The sequence below is a fragment of the Oncorhynchus masou genome, unplaced genomic scaffold, assembly GCF_036934945.1.
Source record: "Oncorhynchus masou masou isolate Uvic2021 unplaced genomic scaffold, UVic_Omas_1.1 unplaced_scaffold_1336, whole genome shotgun sequence".
Classification (NCBI taxonomy): domain Eukaryota; kingdom Metazoa; phylum Chordata; class Actinopteri; order Salmoniformes; family Salmonidae; genus Oncorhynchus; species Oncorhynchus masou.
Window position 1 is genome coordinate 93,390 of NW_027003239.1, and position 22,078 is coordinate 115,467.

At 46.0% G+C, this 22,078-nt stretch overlaps 1 protein-coding gene across 2 annotated transcripts; it reads left to right on the forward strand.

Annotated features, from left to right (window-relative positions):
* Positions 1 to 789: 789 nt before the first annotated feature.
* LOC135530408 (protein-lysine methyltransferase METTL21C-like) lies at positions 790 to 4,159 on the forward strand. 2 transcript variants are annotated; one of them, XM_064958742.1, is made up of 5 exons: positions 790 to 856; positions 976 to 1,311; positions 2,026 to 2,143; positions 3,361 to 3,606; positions 3,879 to 4,159. In XM_064958742.1, the coding sequence occupies exons 2-5, from the start codon at positions 982 to 984 to the stop codon at positions 4,049 to 4,051; spliced, it is 867 nt and encodes a 288-aa protein (XP_064814814.1). In that variant the 5' UTR covers positions 790 to 856; positions 976 to 981; the 3' UTR covers positions 4,052 to 4,159. The 2 variants fall into 2 exon arrangements, with proteins under 2 accessions (XP_064814814.1, XP_064814813.1); XM_064958741.1 differs by having other exon boundaries at positions 796 to 1,311.
* The last annotated feature ends 17,919 nt before the right edge of the window (positions 4,160 to 22,078 follow it).

The following is a 22,078-nucleotide window of genomic DNA, read 5'->3' on the forward strand; positions in this document are numbered from 1 at the left end:
CAGAATAGAGTCAGAATAGAGCCAGAATAGAGGCAGAATAGAGCCAGAATAGAGCCAGAATAGAACCAGAATAGAGCCAGAATAGAGGCAGAATAGAGGCAGAATAGAGTCAAAATAGAGCCAGAATAGAGGCAGAATAGAGCCAGAATAGAGCCAGAATAGAGCCAGAATAGAGTCAAAATAGAGTCAAAATAGAGGCAGAATAGAGGCAGAATAGAGCCAGAATAGAGCCAGAATAGAACCAGAATAGAACCAGAATAGAGCCAGAAACGAGTCAAAATAGAGCCAGAATAGAGGCAGAATAGAGCCAGAATAGAGCCAGAATAGAGCCAGAATAGAGCCAGAATAGAACCAGAATAGAGCCAGAATAGAGCCAGAATAGAGCTAGAATAGAGGCAGAATAGAGGCAGAATAGAGCCAGAATAGAGGCATAATAGAGTCAGAATAGAGCCAGAATAGAGGCATAATAGCCGTTCACGCTGTATTTTTCAATGCAGGAAAGAATATGAGGAGTGTATTGACTGAGATGTTATTTTGGGTGAGATGTTCGTTCCATTATTTGGTTGACGGTGCATTTAGTCCAACATAGTTCTCTGTGAGGTCGTCCATACGGGGATGGTCGAGGCTAGAGGGGGGAGGGGGGGGGGGGTCAGGGTGTCATTACAGTGCGTAGCCTGTGACAGGCTGTGAGCAGCAAAAAATATGTTGTTACCAAACAGGGTGCAGGGAGGAGTGAAGAAAGGCAGGGGTGAAGTTAGGGAGGGCAGATAAAACTCAAGTGTTGGACGTTGTGTTTACAAAGTGAGGGAGAGACTGAGCCTGTAGAGAGGGCTGACTGTTACCATTAGAAGCTAAGGTATCAACGCAACATCAGCTCCGCGACATCAGCTACGACACTGTATATCAGCTACGACACTATATATCAGCTACGACACTATATATCAGTGCAGAGGAAGTAACATTGTAATCTATCAGGTTTCTATGGATCCTTTACGCACACCTCACCAAGAGGAGGAGAAAGATGAGGAGGACGAGAAGGATGATGATGAGGAGTCAGATGAGGAGGAAGATGAAGAGGAGGAAGATGAAGAGGAAGATGAAGAGGAGGAAGATAATAGCGAGACAACAGTGATAGACGGTGAGGAGGAATCAGATGACAAAGCCAAGGAGACTGAACCCCAGCAGCAGAAGGAGCAGGCCTGGGCCCCCACTACCTACTCCAAGTTTGGTAAAGAGGTGTTTTGCTACGTAGGAGAGGAGATCAGCATCTTTGAGGCCTTGGACTCTTACGGTGCTGTCATCTGGCCAGCGGTGAGTCAGTCTACTATTTAACATGACATTCATAGATAACAATGATAGCAGTGAGTTAGTCTACTATTTAACAGGACATTCATAGATAACAATGATAGCAGTGAGCCAGTCTACTATTTAACATGACATTCATAGATAACAATGATAGCAGTGAGTCAGTCTACTATTTAACATGACATTCATAGATAACAATGATAGCAGTGAGTTAGTCTACTATTTAACATGACATTCATAGATAACAATGATAGCCGTGAGTCATTCATGGATGGAGGATGATGATTGGTTAATTTTGTCACAGTGTGGATGGAGGATGATGATTGGTTAATTTTGTCACAGTGTGGATGGAGGATGATGATTGGTTAATTTTGTCACAGTGTGGATGGAGGATGATGATTGGTTAATTTTGTCACAGTGTGGATGGAGGATGATGATTGGTTAATTTTGTCACAGTGTGGATGGAGGATGATGATTGGTTAATTTTGTCACAGTGTGGATGGAGGATGATGATTGGTTAATTTTGTCACAGTGTGGATGGAGGATGATGATTGGTTAATTTTGTCACAGTGTGGATGGAGGATGATGATTGGTTAATTTTTTCAGTGTGGATGGAGGATGATGATTGGTTAAATATTTCAGTGTGGATGGATGGACGATGATTAATGAAGTTCTAATAACTATAATGATGGTTTCAAAAGTAACTCTGGTTGCCTGCAGGCGTTGGCTCTGTGTCACTACCTAGAGACCAACGTTGAGCAGTTGAACCTGGTGGACAAGGCAGTGCTGGAGCTCGGAGCAGGTCCTGGCCTAGTGTCTATTGTAGCCACACTCCTAGGTGAGTCTGGACATTACATTACATTTACTCATATTGTACATCTGAGAAGATCAGAGAGGTGAAGTAATATGGCAACATTTCTACCTAGCCTATCAAGGTGGCTAGCAAGGTGGAGGAGGCCCTAGCAAGGTGGAGGAGGCCCTATCAAGGTGGAGGAGGTCCTATCAAGGTGGAGGAGGTCCTATCAAGGTGGAGGAGGTCCTATCAAGGTGGAGGAGGTCCTATCAAGGTGGAGGAGGTCCTATCAAGGTGGAGGAGGTCCTATCAAGGCGGCTAGCAAGGTGGAGGAGGTCCTACCAAGGTGGCTAGCAAGGTGGAGGAGGTTCTACCAAGGTGGCTAGCAAGGTGGAGGAGGTCCTACCAAGGTGGCTAGCAAGGTGGAGGAGGTCCTATCAAGGTGAAGGAGGTCCTATCAAGGTGGAGGAGGTCCCATCAAGGTGGAGGAGCTCCTAGCAAGGTGGAGGAGGTCCTATCAAGGTGGAGGAGGTCCTAGCAAGGTGGAGGAGGTCCTATGAAGGTGGAGGAGGTCCTAGCAAGGTGGAGGAGGTCCTATGAAGGTGGAGGAGGTCCTAGCAAGGTGGAGGAGGTCCTATGAAGGTGGAGGAGATCCTAGCTAGGTGGAGGAGGTCCTATCAAGGTGGAGGAGGTCCTATCAAGGTGGAGGAGGTCCTATGAAGGTGGAGGAGGTCCTAGCTAGGTGGAGGAGGTCCTATCAATGTGGAGGAGGTCCTATCAAGGTGGAGGAGGTCCTATCAATGTGGAGGAGGCCCTATCAAGGTGGAGGAGGTCCTAGCTAGGTGGAGGAGGTCCTAGCTAGGTGGAGGAGGTCCTATCAAGGTGGAGGAGGCCCTATCAATGTGGAGGAGGTCCTATCAAGGTGGAGGAGGTCCTATCAAGGTGGAGGAGGTCCTATCAAGGTGGAGGAGGCCCTATCAAGGTGGAAGAGGTCCTAGCTAGGTGGAGGAGGTCCTATCAAGGTGGAGGAGGTCCTATCAATGTGGAGGAGGCCCTATCAAGGTGGAGGAGGTCCTAGCTAGGTGGAGGAGGTCCTATCAAGGTGGAGGAGGTCCCGGCATTCTATACCACTTACACCTATCCAACCTTTTCAGATCTGCATGAAGTGTCCTCAGCACTAGACGACTCGTGGCTAGGGGTTGATTTGGTACTGGCCACCTGTGTGTCTGTTAGTTGAATAACAGAGTGCTTCCTGTCTCCAGGTGCCTGGGTCACAGCTACAGACCTACCAGAGATCATAGGTAACCTGAGAGCCAACCTGCTCCGTAACACAAGAGGGCGTTGTAGGAACACTCCCCAAGCTGCAGCTCTGTCCTGGGGTCCTGACGTGGAACGCATCTACCCTAGATCTGTCTATCGCTATGACTACGTGCTGGCGGCTGACGTGGTGTATCACCATGACTACCTGGAAGAGCTGCTGTTCACCATGAGATACTTCTGCCGTCCAGGTTGATTGATTGACCGATTGGTTGATTGACTGATTGGTTAAATTATTGATTCGTTTATTGATTGATTGTTTGATTTGTTAAATTATTGATTGGTTTATTGATTGATTGGTTGATTTGTTAAATTATTGATTCGTTGATTGGTTGGTTGGTTATTTGGTTGATTTGTTGGATGAACAGTTGATTCATTGATAGATTCATTGAACACTTTAAAGTACAACAAATCCCCGAATGTAAGACATGAAAGCCTTAAAACAACTCATTTTATTTCCCAGGAACCACTCTGATCTGGGCCAACAAGGTCCGTTTTCCCACAGACCTGGCATTCACTGAGGACTTCAAGAACACCTTCAACACCACCCTGCTGGCTGAGATGGGAGAGGTTAAGATCTTCATGGCCACATGCAGAGAGACAGAGGATCACCTTCAACACCACCCTGCTGGCTGAGATGGGAGAGGTTTATGCCCATGTGTAAATGTGTAAAAGGTAGGGATTAGGGAAGACAGAGGAATAGTTAACATCCTGCAGACTATGCCAAATGTAACCAAGACTTCCTGTCCCTTCCTCCTCGGAGAAATGCTTGAAGACAGAAGGCGGCCATCTTGGCTAATGATAATGGACGTTGATGGACTACTGATGTTGTCAGTTGTTGATGTTTGATGTTCTACTTAATACTTACCTGCTATATGTAGTACTTTATTGTTTACATAGTTGTTATATGTAGTTTGTATTGATCATATTATTGATGTATGTACTTTGTTGTCTTGTTCCATTCTGTATTCAAATATAATTTGTTATGGATATATAAAGTTTCTAGTAAAAGTCTACACATTGACTTTTTGCTGCCCTGAACATATCGAAACATTTATTACATTGAATTTCTTTCCTACCAATCTACACAACCAACTCCACATCTTCAAAAGTAAAATAAAAATTATAGAAAATGTTCCAAATTAAATAAAAAATGTCTTCACCCCCCCCCCTGCCCAGAGTTAATGTTTGGTGGAAGCACCTTCGGCAGCCATTACAGCTGTGAATCATTTTGAATAAGATCCTACCTACTTCACACAACTCTTATGGAAACAGACACTCAGTGGCCAGTTTATTAGGTACACCCATCTCGTACTGGGTCGGAACTCCCTTTGCCCCCAGAACAGCCTGAATTCTTCTGGGCATGGATTCTACAAGGTGTGTGGTTCAAAGAACAGAAATTGGACAGCTCTCCGGTAAATAACCATACATTGACATATTTTTATTGGCAAACAAACGTTATGAGCCCTTCTTCAGCGTGTGAGGCAATGGTCATCAATGTCACAACAACAAAACCTCACAGACGAGCATCATTCTAAATTCCAGTATTGGCCCAATCCAGAGATCCCAGCAGAGGAAGCTGTGTGGGGAAACATGACAATCAAATAAAGACACGTAGACACACAATACAATTACATTATGATGTCATTCCCTGTCATTATGATGTCATTACCGGTCAATATGATGTCATTACCGGTCATTATGATGTCATTACCGGTCATTATGATGTCATTACTGGTCATTATGATGTCATTACCGGTCATTATGATGTCATTACCGGTCATTATGATGTCATTACTGGTCATTATGATGTCATTACTGGTCATTATGATGTTATAACCTACATTTTGGTCTATTTAGAACATACTAGAAAAAGACCATTCCTCATTGAGAACTGCTGGAGTGATCAAGGGATCTAACCAATGTGTCTCTCCTTGGAGAAGTAATTTATCCCCATCTCCTCCACTAGGTGGCGCCTTCACCAATTCAACGGCCGTATAAAGTAAGGTACTTATTAGTTCATGATTATGGCTGTTGAAATGCCTGGCAACAGGTGATTTTTCATCATGATTATGGCTGTTGAAATGCCTGGCAACAGGTGATTTTTCATCATGATTATGGCTGTTGAAATGCCTGGCAACAGGTGATTTTTTTCATCATGGTTGTGAATGGAGCTCCTATGCTCACATATCTTTGTCTTAAGTTGACGTTTGGTCTCACCATACCCACATAGTAAGAGGTTACAGGAACACGACAGGAGATATCCGACACGTTACACGTTATTCTACCTCGAACCTTCATCCTCTGACCGTAATGAGGATATTCTACCTCAAACCTTCATCCTCTGACCGTAATGAGGATGTTCTACCTCCAACCTTCATCCTCTGACCGTAATGAGGATACTCTACCTCAAACCTTCATCCTCTGACCGTAATGAGGATATTCTACCTCCAACCTTCATCCTCTGACCGTAATTAGGATGTTCTACCTCAAACCTTCATCCTCTAACCGTAATGAGGATGTTCTACCTCAAACCTTCATCCTCTGACCGTAATGAGGATGTTCTACCTGAACCTTCATCCTCTGACCGTAATGAGGATGTTCTACCTCAAACCTTCATCCTCTGACCGTAATGAGGATGTTCTACCTCGAACCTTCATCCTCTGACCGTAATGAGGATGTTCTACCTCGAAGTTACAATCATGGCGACGATTGTTATTTGACCCACTCATAGAACATAGACTCACCAAATTGATAGGAGTTTCATTCTGGAGTGGGACTATCCCTTTAAGGTCAAGGGAGGCTCAGCTCGCTCCACCCACTTCAGGCAGCTTCCAGAAGGTGTCCGTCAGGGATTTGGCCCCGCCCTCATCTGCCCTTTCGACCTCCTCCGAGAAAGATCCATTTAAGACATAACTCATCCATCAATCATCCTGAGGCATCTTTAAGACATACCTCATGCTCTCTGTCATCCCTCATCCTATTTCAGTCTCACTAAGTGGTGAGGTGGGATTCCCGTAGACTTCCTCTTGGCTGGGGGGATACCCCTCAATCTCCCATTCCATAAAGCTATGCTTCCCACTGAGCTACATTAGTCGTTGACCTCACCGTAATGTAGACCGTGGTATTTTGGTGATCCAAACGAACCCGGGAACCAGAGAACTCCCTGTTTTTAATTAGGCCTCATTTATAAGTGTCCCTACAAGGAGACTAAATCAGACTGTTACTAAAACCCCTTGCAAAACATTAAGAACACCTGCTACAGATATACCAGAGTCAAGCCAACACAGGTCACCACTCAGGTCAGATATTACAGCCACATACACTGAGTGGACAAAACATTAAGAACACCTGCTCTTTCCATGACAGACACTGACCAGTTTAGGTGAAGAGAGGAGACAGGTTAAAGAAGACATTATAAGCCTTGAGACAATTGAGACATGGATTGTATTTGTGTTGTTGTGTATGTGTTGTTGTGTGTGTCTTATTGTGTGTGTGTGTTGCTGTGCATGTGTTGTTGTGTATGTGGTGTGTATGTGTTGTGTATGTGTTGTTGTGTATGTGTTGTTGTGTATGTGTGTTGTGTATGTGTTGTTGTGGATGTGTTATTGTGTGTGTGTTGTTGTGTGTGTGTTGTTGTGTGTGTTGTTGTGTATATGTTGTTGTGTATGTGTTGTGTATGTGTTGTTGTGTGTGTGTTATTGTGTGTGTGTGTTGCTGTGTATGTGTTGTGTATGTGTTGTTGTGTATGTGGTGTGTATGTGTTGTTGTGTATGTGTTATTGTGTATGTGTTGTGTATGTGTTGTTGTGTATGTGTTGTGTATGTGTTATTGTGTATGTGTTGTTGTGTGTGTGTTATTGTGTATGTGTTGTTGTGTATGTGTTGTTGTGTGTGTGTTATTGTGTATGTGTTGTTGTGTATGTGTTGTTGTGTATGTGGTGTTGTGTGTGTGTAATTGTGTATGTGTTGTTGTGTATGTGTTGTGTATGTGTTATTGTGTGTGTGTTGTTGTGTATGTGTTGTTGTGTGTGTGTTATTGTGTATGTGTTATTGTGTATGTGTTATTGTGTATGTGTTGTGTATGTGTTGTTGTGTATGTGTTATTGTGTGTATGTGTTGTGTATGTGTTGTTGTGTATGTGTTGTTGTGTGTGTTGTTGTGTATGTGTTGTTGTGTATGTGTTATTGTGTATGTGTTATTGTGTGTGTGTTGTGTATGTGTTGTTGTGTATGTGTTATTGTGTATGTGTTGTTGTGTGTGTGTTATTGTGTATGTGTTGTTGTGTATGTGTTGTTGTGTATGTGTTGTTGTGTATGTGTTGTTGTGTATGTGTTGTTGTGTGTGTGTTGTTGTGTATGTGTTATTGTGTATGTGTTATTGTATGTGTTGTTGTGTATGTGTTGTTGTGTGTGTTGTTGTGTATGTGTTGTTGTGTATGTGTTGTTGTGTGTGTGTTGTTGTGTATGTGTTGTTGTGTGTGTTGTTGTGCATGTGTTGTTGTGTATGTGTTATCGTGAATGTGTGTGTTGTGTGTGTGTTATTGTGTGTATTATGGTAGTAGGTGCCAGGGACAGCGGTTTGTGTGCGTCAAGAACTGCAACGCTGCTGTGTTTTTCACGCTCAACAGTTTCCAATGTGTACCAATAATAGTCTCCCACCCAAAAGGACATCCAGCCAACTGGACACAACAGCAGGAAGCCTTGCAGTCAACCGGGACCTGCGTCCCTTGCAGTCAACCGGGACCTGCGTCCCTTGCAGTCAACCGGGACCTGCGTCCCTTGCAGTCAACCGGGACCTGCGTCCCTGTGCAACGCCTTCCACACCTTGTAGAGTCCGTGTCCCCGATGAGGCTGTTCTGAGGGCGAAAGGAGGGGGGGGGGGAACGACTCAATATTAGGAAAGTGTTCCTCCGGTTTTATACACTCAGAGTCTGACATTATTGGCACCCTTTGAGATGAGCAAAAAAGACTGTATGAAATAAATTACAAATACTGAGCTGTATCGAATGCAACAACAACAAAAAGAATAGGGAAATTCTATTGACATTCTACGTTGCTGAGTTGATCTCAGTTTGAGGGACTATTCACATTCTACGTTGATCTCAGATTGAGGGACTATTCACATTCTACGTTACTGAGTTGATCTCAGTTTGAGGGACTATTGACATTCTACATTGCTGAGTTGATCTCAGTTTGAGGGACTATTCACATTCTACGTTGCTGAGTTGAACTCAGTTTGAGGGACTATTCACATTCTACGTTGCTGAGTTGAACTCAGTTTGAGGGACTATTCACATTCTACGTTGCTGAGTTGATCTCAGTTTGAGGGACTGTATTGTGGCCTTCCATGGTGAAATTCTACGTTGATCTCAGTTTGAGGGACTGTATTGTGGCCTTCCATAGTGAAATTCTACGTTGATCTCAGTTTGAGGGACTGTATTGTGGCCTTCCATAGTGAAATTCTACGTTGATCTCAGTTTGAGGGACTGTATTGTGGCCTTCCATGGTGAAATTCTACGTTGATCTCAGTTTGAGGACTGTATTGTGCCCTTCCATGGTGAAATTCTACGTTGATCTCAGTTTGAGGGACTGTATTGTGGCCTTCCATGGTGAAATTCTACGTTGATCTCAGTTTGAGGGACTGTATTGTGGCCTTCCATGGTGAAATTCTACGTTGATCTCAGTTTGAGGGACTGTATTGTGGCCTTTCATAGTGAAATTCTACGTTGATCTCAGTTTGAGGGACTGTATTGTGGCCTTCCATGGTGAAATTCTACATTGATCACAGTTTGAGGGACTGTATTGTGGCCTTCCATAGTGAAATTCTACGTTGATCTCAGTTTGAGGGACTGTATTGTGGCCTTCCATAGTGAAATTCTACATTGATCTCAGTTTGAGGGACTGTATTGTGGCCCTCCACGGCCTCCTGCGCCACTGGGGTGAAACAATGAGGTAAAACTTGTGTCACATCCCTTCGTCACCATCAACACGGGAAAACACACACAGCTCACAACCACAAAGAGACACACGATGATGTCATTACCTGGTTGTTGACCATAAAATCAAACAGGAAATGGGTACAAAAAAAAATTGCGAATAATTAAATATACCACTTAGGGAAACAATTAATATGTTTTAAACCCCTCAGAACAGTGGTAAACCTGCCTGGTATTGGTACGTTTTAAACCCCTTAGAACAGTGGTAAACCTGCCTGGTATTGGTACGTTTTAAACCCCTTAGAACAGTGGTAAACCTGCCTGGTATTGATATTAAACCCCTCAGAACAGTGGTAAACCTGCCTGGTACTGATACTAAACCCCTCAGAACAGTGGTAAACCTGCCTGGTATTGATATTAAACCCCTCAGAACAGTGGTAAACCTGTCTGGTATTGATACTAAACCCCTCAGAACAGTGGTAAACCTGCCTGGTATTGATATTAAACCCCTCAGAACAGTGGTAAACCTGCCTGGTATTGGTATTAAACCCCTCAGAACAGTGGTAAACCTGCCTGGTATTGATATTAAACCCCTCAGAACAGTGGTAAACCTGCCTGGTATTGATACCTTTTAAACCCCTCAGAACAGTGGTAAACCTGCCTGGTATTGATATTAAACCCCTCAGAACAGTGGTAAACCTGCCTGGTATTGATACCTGCCTGGTATTGATATTGAACCCTCAGAACAGTTAAACCCTCAGAACAGTGGTAAACCTGCCTGGTACTGATACTAAACCCCTCAGAACAGTGGTAAACCTGCCTGGTATTGATATTAAACCCCTCAGAACAGTGGTAAACCTGCCTGGTACTGATATTAAACCCCTCAGAACAGTGGTAAACCTGCCTGGTACTGATATTAAACCCCTCAGAACAGTGGTAAACCTGCCTGGTACTGATATTAAACCCCTCAGAACAGTGGTAAACCTGCCTGGTACTGATATTAAACCCCTCAGAACAGTGGTAAACCTGCCTGGTATTGATACTAAACCCCTCAGAACAGTGGTAAACCTGCCTGGTACTGATATTAAACCCCTCAGAACAGTGGTAAACCTGCCTGGTACTGATATTAAACCCCTCAGAACAGTGGTAAACCTGCCTGGTATTGATACTAAACCCCTCAGAACAGTGGTAAACCTGCCTGGTATTGATACTAAACCCCTCAGAACAGTGGTAAACCTGCCTGGTACTGATATTAAACCCCTCAGAACAGTGGTAAACCTGCCTGGTACTGATATTAAACCCCTCAGAACAGTGGTAAACCTGCCTGGTATTGATACTAAACCCCTCAGAACAGTGGTAAACCTGCCTGGTATTGATACCTTTTAAACCCGTCAAAACAGTGGTAAACCTGCCTGGTACTGATACTAAACCCCTCAGAACAGTGGTAAACCTGCCTGGTAATGGTACGTTTTAAACCCCTCAGAACAGTGGTAAACCTGCCTGGTATTGATATTAAACCCCTCAGAACAGTGGTAAACCTGCCTGGTATTGATATTAAACCCCTCAGAACAGTGGTAAACCTGCCTGGTACTGATATTAAACCCCTCAGAACAGTGGTAAACCTGCCTGGTATTGATATTAAACCCCTCAGAACAGTGGTAAACCTGCCTGGTATTGATATTAAACCCCTCAGAACAGTGGTAAACCTGCCTGGTATTGATACTAAACCCCTCAGAACAGTGGTAAACCTGCCTGGTATTGATATTAAACCCCTCAGAACAGTGGTAAACCTGCCTGGTATTGATACTAAACCCCTCAGAACAGTGGTAAACCTGCCTGGTACTGATATTAAACCCCTCAGAACAGTGGTAAACCTGCCTGGTATTGATACCTTTTAAACCCCTCAGAACAGTGGTAAACCTGCCTGGTACTGATACTAAACCCCCAGAACAGTGGTAAACCTGCCTGGTACTGATACTAAACCCCCAGAACAGTGGTAAACCTGCCTGGTATTGATATTAAACCCCTCAGAACAGTGGTAAACCTGCCTGGTACTGATATTAAACCCCTCAGAACAGTGATAAACCTGCCTGGTATTGATATTAAACCCCTCAGAACAGTGGTAAACCTGCCTGGTATTGATATTAAACCCCTCAGAACAGTGGTAAACCTGCCTGGTACTGATACCTTTTAAACCCCTCAGAACAGTGGTAAACCTGCCTGGTATTGATATTAAACCCCTCAGAACAGTGGTAAACCTGCCTGGTACTGATATTAAACCCCTCAGAACAGTGGTAAACCTGCCTGGTATTGGTACGTTTTAAACCCCTCAGAACAGTGGTAAACCTGCCTGGTACTGATATTAAACCCCTCAGAACAGTGGTAAACCTGCCTGGAATTGATATTAAACCCCTCAGAACAGTGGTAAACCTAACTGGTATTGAAACTAAACCCCTCAGAACAGTGGTAAACCTGCCTGGTACTGATACCTTTTAAACCCCTCAGAACAGTGGTAAACCTGCCTGGTATTGATATTAAACCCGTCAGAACAGTGGTAAACCTGCCTGGTACTGATACTAAACCCCTCAGAACAGTGGTAAACCTGCCTGGTATTGATATTAAACCCCTCAGAACAGTGGTAAACCTGCCTGGTACTGATATTAAACCCCTCAGAACAGTGGTAAACCTGCCTGGTATTGATATTAAACCCCTCAGAACAGTGGTAAACCTGCCTGGTATTGATACTAAACCCCTCAGAACAGTGGTAATCCTGCCTGGTACTGATATTAAACCCCTTAGAACAGTGGTAAACCTGCCTGGTACTGATACTAAACCCCTCAGAACAGTGGTAAACCTGCCTGGTACTGATACCTTTTAAACCCCTCAGAACCGTGGTAAACCTGCCTGGTATTGATATTAAACCCCTCAGAACAGTGGTAAACCTGCCTGGTACTGATACCTTTTAAACCCCTCAGAACAGTGGTAAACCTGCCTGGTACTGATACCTTTTAAACCCCTCAGAACAGTGGTAAACCTGCCTGGTATTGATATTAAACCCCTCAAAACAGTGGTAAACCTGCCTGGTATTGATATTAAACCCCTCAGAACAGTGGTAAACCTGCCTGGTACTGATACTAAACCCCCAGAACAGTGGTAAACCTGCCTGGTATTGATATTAAACCCCTCAGAACAGTGGTAAACCTGCCTGGTATTGATATTGAACCCCTCAGAACAGTGGTAAACCTGCCTGGTACTGATACCTTTTAAACCCCTCAGAACAGTGGTAAACCTGCCTGGTATTGATACTAAACCCCTCAGAACAGTGGTAAACCTGCCTGGTACTGATATTAAACCCCTCAGAACAGTGGTAAACCTGCCTGGTATTGATATTAAACCCCTCAGAACAGTGGTAAACCTGCCTGGTATTGATACCTTTTAAACCCCTCAGAACAGTGGTAAACCTGCCTGGTATTGATATTAAACCCCCAGAACAGTGGTAAACCTGCCTGGTACTTTTTAAACCCCTCAGAACAGTGGTAAACCTGCCTGGTATTGATACTAAACCCCTCAGAACAGTGGTAAACCTGCCTGGTACTGATATTAAACCCCTCAGAACATTGGTAAACCTGCCTGGTATTGATATTAAACCCCTCAGAACAGTGGTAAACCTGCCTGGTATTGATATTAAACCCCTCAGAACAGTGGTAAACCTGCCTGGTATTGATATTAAACCCCTCAGAACAGTGGTAAACCTGCCTGGTATTGATACTAAACCCCTCAGAACAGTGATAAACCTGCCTGGTAATGATACTAAACCGCTCAGAACAGTGGTAAACCTGCCTGGTATTGATACTAAACCCCTCAGAACAGTGGTAAACCTGCCTGGTACTGATATTAAACCCCCCAGAACAGTGGTAAACCTGCCTGGTATTGATACTAAACCCCTCAGAACAGTGGTAAACCTGCCTGGTACTGATATTAAACCCCTCAGAACAGTGATAAACCTGCCTGGTATTGATACCTTTTAAACCCGTCAAAACAGTGGTAAACCTGCCTGGTACTGATACTAAACCCCTCAGAACAGTGGTAAACCTGCCTGGTAATGGTACGTTTTAAACCCCTCAGAACAGTGGTAAACCTGCCTGGTATTGATATTAAACCCCTCAGAACAGTGGTAAACCTGCCTGGTATTGATATTAAACCCCTCAGAACAGTGGTAAACCTGCCTGGTATTGATACCTTTTAAACCCCTCAGAACAGTGGTAAACCTGCCTGGTACTGATCTTAAACCCCTCAGAACAGTGGTAAACCTGCCTGGTATTGATACTAAACCCCTCAGAACAGTGGTAAACCTGCCTGGTACTGATACCTTTTAAACCCCTCAGAACAGTGATAAACCTGCCTGGTATTGATATTAAACCCCTCAGAACAGTGGTAAACCTGCCTGGTATTGATATTAAACCCCTCAGAACAGTGGTAAACCTGCCTGGTATTGATACCTTTTAAACCCCTCAGAACAGTGATAAACCTGCCTGGTATTGATATTAAACCCCTCAGAACAGTGGTAAACCTGCCTGGTATTGATACTAAACCCCTCAGAACAGTGGTAAACCTGCCTGGTACTGATATTAAACCCCTCAGAACAGTGGTAAACCTGCCTGGTATTGATATTAAACCCCTCAGAACAGTGGTAAACCTGCCTGGTACTGATATTAAACCCCTCAGAACAGTGGTAAACCTGCCTGGTATTGATATTGAACCCCTCAGAACAGTGGTAAACCTGCCTGGTACTGATACCTTTTAAACCCCTCAGAACAGTGGTAAACCTGCCTGGTATTGATATTAAACCCCTCAGAACAGTGGTAAACCTGCCTGGTATTGATACTAAACCCCTCAGAACAGTGGTAAACCTGCCTGGTATTGATACTAAACCCCTCAGAACAGTGGTAAACCTGCCTGGTATTGATACTAAACCCCTCAGAACAGTGGTAAACCTGCCTGGTATTGATATTAAACCCCTCAGAACAGTGGTAAACCTGCCTGGTACTGATATTAAACCCCTCAGAACAGTGGTAAACCTGCCTGGTATTTATACTAAACCCCTCAGAACAGTGGTAAACCTGCCTGGTACTGATATTAAACCCCTCAGAACAGTGGTAAACCTGCCTGGTACTGATATTAAACCCCTCAGAACAGTGGTAAACCTGCCTGGTACTGATACCTTTTAAACCCCTCAGAACAGTGGTAAACCTGCCTGGTATTGATACTAAACCCCTCAGAACAGTGGTAAACCTGCCTGGTACTGATACTAAACCCCTCAGAACAGTGGTAAACCTGCCTGGTATTGATACTAAACCCCTCAGAACAGTGGTAAACCTGTCTGGTATTGATACTAAACCCCTCAGAACAGTGGTAAACCTGCCTGGTATTGATATTAAACCCCTCAGAACAGTGGTAAACCTGTCTGGTACTGATATTAAACCCCTCAGAACAGTGGTAAACCTGCCTGGTATTGATATTGAACCCCTCAGAACAGTGGTAAACCTGCCTGGTACTGATACCTTTTAAACCCCTCAGAACAGTGGTAAACCTGCCTGGTATTGATATTAAACCCCTCAGAACAGTGGTAAACCTGCCTGGTACTGATATTAAACCCCTCAGAACAGTGGTAAACCTGCCTGGTATTGGAAGCATGTGTATCTTGTCCCCACAGTAAGGAAGATGGTTCTGGAAGGGCCATCTTCACCATGCCTCCAAATCAACGATTAAACAACTCCTCTGTCAAAAGGCTCCTTATTGAAAACAACCGACGACTGTAAAGATCCACACACCATCGATGTGTTTGGCGTCGAAAGAATGATGCAGAGAATAACCCCATTACCTACCGTAGAATATGGTGCTGGATCTTTGATGTTATGGGGCTGTTCTGCTTCCGCTGGTCCTGGGGCTCCGGATGCTTCCGCTGGTCCTGGGGCTCCGGATGCTTCCGCTGGTCCAGGGGCTATGGAAGCATCCGCCGGTCCGGGGCTCCGGATGCTTCCGCCGGTCCTGGGGCTCTTGATGCTTCCGCTGGTCCTGGGGCGCTTGATGCTTCCGCTGGTCCTGGGGCTCCGGATGCTTCCGCTGGTCCTGGGGCTCCTGATGCTTCCGGTGCTCCTGATGCTTCCGCCGGTCCTGGGGCTCCGGATGCTTCCGCCGGTCCTGGGGCTCTTGATGCTTCCGCTGGTCCTGGGGCTCTTGATGCTTCTGCCGGTCCTGGGGCTCCGGATGCTTCCGCCGGTCCTGGGGCTCTTGATGCTTCCGCCGGTCCCGGGGCTCTTGATGCTTCCGCCGGTCCCGGGGCTCCGGATGCTTCCGCCGGTCCCGGTGCTCCGGATGCCTCCGCCGGTCCCGGGGCTCCGGATGCCTCCGCCGGTCCCGGGGCTCCGGATGCCTCCGCCGGTCCCGGGGCTCCGGATGCTTCCGCCGGTCCCGGGGCTCCGGATGCTTCCGCCGGTCCATGGGCTCCGGATGCTTCCGCCGGTCCTGGGGCTCCGGATGCTTCCGCTGGTGGTCCTGGGGCTCCGGATGCTTCCGCTGGTGGTCCTGGGGCTCCGGATGCTTCCGCTGGTGGTCCTGGGGCTCCGGATGCTTCCGCTGGTCCCGGGGCTCCGGATGCTTCCGCCGGTCCCGGGGCTCCGGATGCTTCCGCCGGTCCCGGTGCTCCTGATGCTTCCGCCGGTCCTGGGGCTCCGGAAGCTTCCGCCGGTCCCGGGGCTCCGGATGCTTCCGCCGGTCCTGGGGCTCCGGATGCTTCCGCCGGTCCGGGGCTCCGGATGCTTCCGCCGGTCCCGGGGCTCCGGATGCTTCCGCTGGTGGTCCTGGGGCTCCGGATGCTTCCGCCGGGGCTACGGATGCTTCCGCCGGGGCTCCGGATGCTTCTGCTGGCCCTTTTCTTTACCCCCTATTCTCTCCAATTTCGTGCTATCCAATTGTTAGTAGCTACTATCTTGTCTCATCGCTACAACTCCCGTACGGAGCAGCACCAGAATTAAAACACGTCTTACCTTTTTGAAGTTACTCAATGTAACTTGGCCAATAGTATCCTTAACTGGCTTTGTAAAAGTGAATCCATTCTTCTGTAGCTAATAAAAACATCTCTCTCCCTATCGTCTGATTCATCATTATAATGTCAGGACAGTAGCCTATGCTTTGGAGGGGGGAGGGTCAGGTAGCCTAAACATGTATAAGGTAAAGATTTCCAGCTTGCAGGCAGACATTGGAATAAGTTTCTGAGTGACAGAGTGAAGGCTTTGCGTAGGCGCTTTGTTGCATTTTGTTGTGGGACTTTAAAAAAAATGCCTGGAACGTAAAATGTTATTAGCCGGTTCCAATGCTTCTACAATAACGGTTCTGTTCCAGAACAGTATGGACAACTTTCGTTCCATGTTCCGTTTCTGTTCCTTGAGAATGTTCATTATTTTCTGGTTTTTGGTTCTGTTCCCTGAACCAGTTCCAACCCCTGATGTTGACACCAATCTTTTTGAGAATTATTCTTATAACTTCAGGGATTCTTGAAAGACTGGACAATCAACAAAACTAAAATCACATATTGTTCTTAATAATTAACAACATTTGATAAATTGTGTATTTTGATAAACCAAAGTATCAGCTATCAATATCACACATGTAAAGGAATCGCCTCAACTAAGGGACAGTTCTAAATGTATTGGGGGAGGGGGGGGTGTCATACGTTTTTTTTGTTCCCCCCCAACGTAAAAAATATTTTCACACACCCCTCTCATAGAAAAAAATATCTTCTCAACCACAAATAACAATAACTGTAGCAACCCAGTGTTTATAAACGTGGATATCGACTTTGGCCACGTTCAATACCACGCAGGTGTTGCGGGCCAGAAGATTGAGAGTTCACCGACCACCACGGACAAGCTCACTTTCCCTGCCTGCTTTCATCAGACCTAAACCCCAATCAAAGCTGAAGACAATGATCAGCTCAGTGGAAATCCGATTGTCAACCGTTTTAATGCACCTCTTCCAAAAGCAAAGCATAGCGACATTGGGAGCTTCAACGTCATGGTTTATGTTTTCAACACCACAATCTGGATGAACGTGGGCAGGAAGCTTACAGGAGACTGTTGAAGGAGTCTAATCAGATTAAAACATTGTGACTGGTTGTGTCTGTGCCACATGTAAAACGTAATACATTTCATTTCAGCCAATCGCAGGGCCTGAAACAAACGTTTTAGTCCAACAGCCAATGTGGCAGGCAGATGAAAAAATAGACCAGCCACTCAGATTTTTTACCAGCCTAAATATTTTTCTGACATAATTACACCAAAAAACTGATGAGATGCTTTGTAATGTTTCTAAAACAATACATGTATTACTCGTAAGAAGTCATGTGGTATATTGCCCAAATGTATTTTTTGTTGTGATTTGAGTCTTTGAACCAAAATATCACAGATCAGACAAAAAAAATGTTGAGCTGCCCCTTTAAGGACGGGGGGTTACCGTGGCAATGTGCCTGACGAGTAGCTGACTTCTCTTTGTCGGCAGTTGAAACAAACTGAAACATTGAAAAACAACCTGGCTTGTGAACAAGTCAAGATAAACACTTTCAAGTAAATTAGAGCAACGTTTCTGCCTGTGACAGCGCTTCTATAAAAAATCAGTCTTTCAGCACTTCACTCACAGCTGCTCATTCTCATTGCCCACAAACCAGGCAGTGGTGCGGCACGAGGAGGGCTATAGGTTTCCTAATTCTTTGTTGCGATTACCAGCTGCTCACAGCTGCTCATTGCCCACAAACCAGGCAGTGGTGCGGCACGGAGGGCTATAGGTGTCCTAATTCTTTGTTGCGATTACCAGCTATGGAACAAAAATGGCAGAAATCATTTGAAAACGGCTACTGCACAGTTTATGTTTTGCCATAAATGTGCTCATACTTGACTTTTAACTTTATTTTAATTAGCAAATGCGAGTGGGAATGCTGGCACTGTGTAGCCCTGACCCCTGACACCTGACCACCCGCCAATGTGACTGATGAAATAAACATCTTTACCCGCCATTGCCAAAATCTACTCACATTTGGCGGGTGGCTGGTGTTAATTTCAGGCCCTGTCCTCAGTTGCTTCATGACTCTAAAACCTAATTAAAATAAACATATTTGAACCAAAAATTCATATCCTATCTTAGTATATCAGGGAGATGGAGTTGACCGTTTACAGTGATTTACATATTGCTTGTTTAAATCTAAAATGTTTTTTTTTTGTGTGTGTTTCAGATGGTTCCATCTCTAAATATAGATGAAGGATTCTGACTCTCATAGTATTATAACCTCGACTCGGAGACGACCCAGGGGGATTCTGATCAGTCTTAAATCCTCGACTCGGAGACGACCCAGGGGGATTCTGATCAGTCTTAAATCCTCGACTCTGAGACGACCCAGGGGATTCTGATCAGTCTTAAATCCTCGACTCTGAGACGACCCAGGGGATTCTGATCAGTCTTAAATCCTCGACTCGGAGACGACCCAGCAGGATTCTGATCAGTCTTAAATCCTCGACTCTGAGACGACCCAGGGGGATTCTGATCAGTCTTAAATCCTCGACTCGGAGACGACCCAGGGGGATTCTGATCAGTCTTAAATCCTCGACTCGGAGACGACCCAGCAGGATTCTGATCAGTCTTAAATCCTCGACTCGGAGACGACCCAGGGGGATTCTGATCAGTCTTAAATCCTCGACTCGGAGACGACCCAGGGGGATTCTGATCAGTCTTAAATCCTCGACTCTGAGACGACCCAGCAGGATTCTGATCAGTCTTAAATCCTCGACTCTGAGACGACCCAGTCTTAAATCCTCGACTCTGTGACGACCCAGGGGGATTCTGATCAGTCTTAAATCCTCGACTCTGTGACGACCCAGGGGATTCTGATCAGTCTTAAATCCTCGACTCTGAGACGACCCAGCAGGATTCTGATCAGTCTTAAATCCTCGACTCTGAGACGACCCAGGGGATTCTGATCAGTCTTAAATCCTCGACTCGGAGACGACCCAGGGGGATTCTGATCAGTCTTAAATCCTCGACTCTGAGACGACCCAGGGGGATTCTGATCAGTCTTAAATCCTCGACTCTGAGACGACCCAGGGGGATTCTGATCAGTCTTAAATCCTCGACTCTGACACGACCCAGTCTTAAATCCTCGACTCGGAGACGACCCAGCAGGATTCTGATCGGTCTTAAATCCTCGACTCTGAGACGACCCAGTCTTGAATCCTCGACTCGGAGACGACCCAGCAGGATTCTGATCAGTCTTAAATCCTCGACTCGGAGACGACCCAGGGGGATTCTGATCAGTCTTAAATCCTCGACTCGGAGACGACCCAGCAGGATTCTGATCAGTCTTAAATCCTCGACTCTGAGACGACCCAGCAGGATTCTGATCAGTCTTAAATCCTCGACTCTGAGACGACCCAGGGGGATTCTGATCAGTCTTAAATCCTCGACTCTGAGACGACCCAGGGGGATTCTGATCAGTCTTAAATCCTCGACTCGGAGACGACCCAGGGGGATTCTGATCAGTCTTAAACCGTCGACTCGGAGACGACCCAGGAGGATTCTGATCAGTCTTAAATCCTCGACTCGGAGACGACCCAGCAGGATTCTGATCAGTCTTAAATCCTCGACTCGGAGACGACCCAGGGGGATTCTGATCAGTCTTAAATCCTCGACTCGGAGACGACCCAGGGGGATTCTGATCAGTCTTAAATCCTCGACTCGGAGACGACCCAGCAGGATTCGATCAGTCTTAAATCCTCGACTCGGAGACGACCCAGGGGGATTCTGATCAGTCTTAAATCCTCGACTCGGAGACGACCCAGCAGGATTCTGATCAGTCTTAAATCCTCGACTCTGAGACGACCCAGTCTTAAATCCTCGACTCTGTGACGACCCAGGGGGATTCTGATCAGTCTTAAATCCTCGACTCTGTGACGACCCAGGGGGATTCTGATCAGTCTTAAATCCTCGACTCTGAGACGACCCAGCGGGATTCTGATCAGTCTTAAATCCTCGACTGAGACGACCCAGGGGGATTCTGATCAGTCTTAAATCCTCGACTCGGAGACGACCCAGGGGATTCTGATCAGTCTTAAATCCTCGACTCTGAGACGACCCAGGGGATTCTGATCAGTCTTAAATCCTCGACTCTGAGACGACCCAGCAGGATTCTGATCAGTCTTAAATCCTCGACTCGGAGACGACCCAGGGGGATTCTGATCAGTCTTAAATCCTCGACTCTGAGACGACCCAGGGGGATTCTGATCAGTCTTAAATCCTCGACTCTGAGACGACCCAGCGGGATTCTGATCAGTCTTAAATCCTCGACTCGGAGACGACCCAGGGGGATTCTGATCAGTCTTAAATCCTCGACTCTGAGACGACCCAGGGGATTCTGATCAGTCTTAAATCCTCGACTCTGAGACGACCCAGCAGGATTCTGATCAGTCTTAAATCCTCGACTCGGAGACGACCCAGGGGGATTCTAATCAGTCTTAAATCCTCGACTCGGAGACGACCCAGCAGGATTCTGATCAGTCTTAAATCCTCGACTCTGAGACGACCCAGGGGATTCTGATCAGTCTTAAATCCTCGACTCGGAGGACCCAGGGGGATTCTGATCAGTCTTAAATCCTCGACTCTGAGACGACCCAGGGGGATTCTGATCAGTCTTAAATCCTCGACTCGGAGACGACCCAGGGGGATTCTGATCAGTCTTAAATCCTCGACTCTGAGACGACCCAGGGGGATTCTGATCAGTCTTAAATCCTCGACTCTGAGACGACCCAGCAGGATTCTGATCGGTCTTAAATCCTCGACTCTGAGACGACCCAGTCTTAAATCCTCGACTCGGAGACGACCCAGGGGGATTCTGATCAGTCTTAAATCCTCGACTCTGAGACGACCCAGGGGGATTCTGATCAGTCTTAAATCCTCGACTCTGAGACGACCCAGGGGATTCTGATCAGTCTTAAATCCTCGACTCTGAGACGACCCAGCAGGATTCTGATCAGTCTTAAATCCTCGACTCGGAGACGACCCAGGGGATTCTGATCAGTCTTAAATCCTCGACTCTGAGACGACCCAGCAGGATTCTGATCAGTCTTAAATCCTCGACTCTGAGACGACCCAGGGGATTCTGATCAGTCTTAAATCCTCGACTCTGAGACGACCCAGGGGATTCTGATCAGTCTTAAATCCTCGACTCTGAGACGACCCAGCAGGATTCTGATCAGTCTTAAATCCTCGACTCTGAGACGACCCAGGGGATTCTGATCAGTCTTGAATCCTCGACTCTGAGACGACCCAGGGGATTCTGATCAGTCTTGAATCCTCGACTCTGAGACGACCCAGGAGGATTCTGATCAGTCTTAAATCCTCGACTCTGAGACGACCCAGGGGGATTCTGATCAGTCTTAAATCCTCGACTCTGAGACGACCCAGGGGGATTCTGATCAGTCTTAAATCCTCGACTCGGAGACGACCCAGCAGGATTCTGATCAGTCTTAAATCCTCGACTCTGAGACGACCCAGGGGGATTCTGATCAGTCTTAAATCCTCGACTCTGAGACGACCCAGGGGGATTCTGATCAGTCTTAAATCCTCGACTCTGAGACGACCCAGGGGGATTCTGATCAGTCTTAAATCCTCGACTCTGAGACGACC

Excerpts from the sequence above, each read along its gene's own strand:
- LOC135530408 (XM_064958742.1), top strand. The coding sequence starts at position 982 with ATGGATCCTTTACGCACACCTCACCAAGAGGAGGAGAAAGATGAGGAG. Across the intron at positions 1,312-2,025 it reads GTGCTGTCATCTGGCCAGCG|GCGTTGGCTCTGTGTCACTA; the intron begins GTGAGTCAGTCT and ends GGTTGCCTGCAG. Across the intron at positions 3,607-3,878 it reads GAGATACTTCTGCCGTCCAG|GAACCACTCTGATCTGGGCC; the intron begins GTTGATTGATTG and ends TTTATTTCCCAG.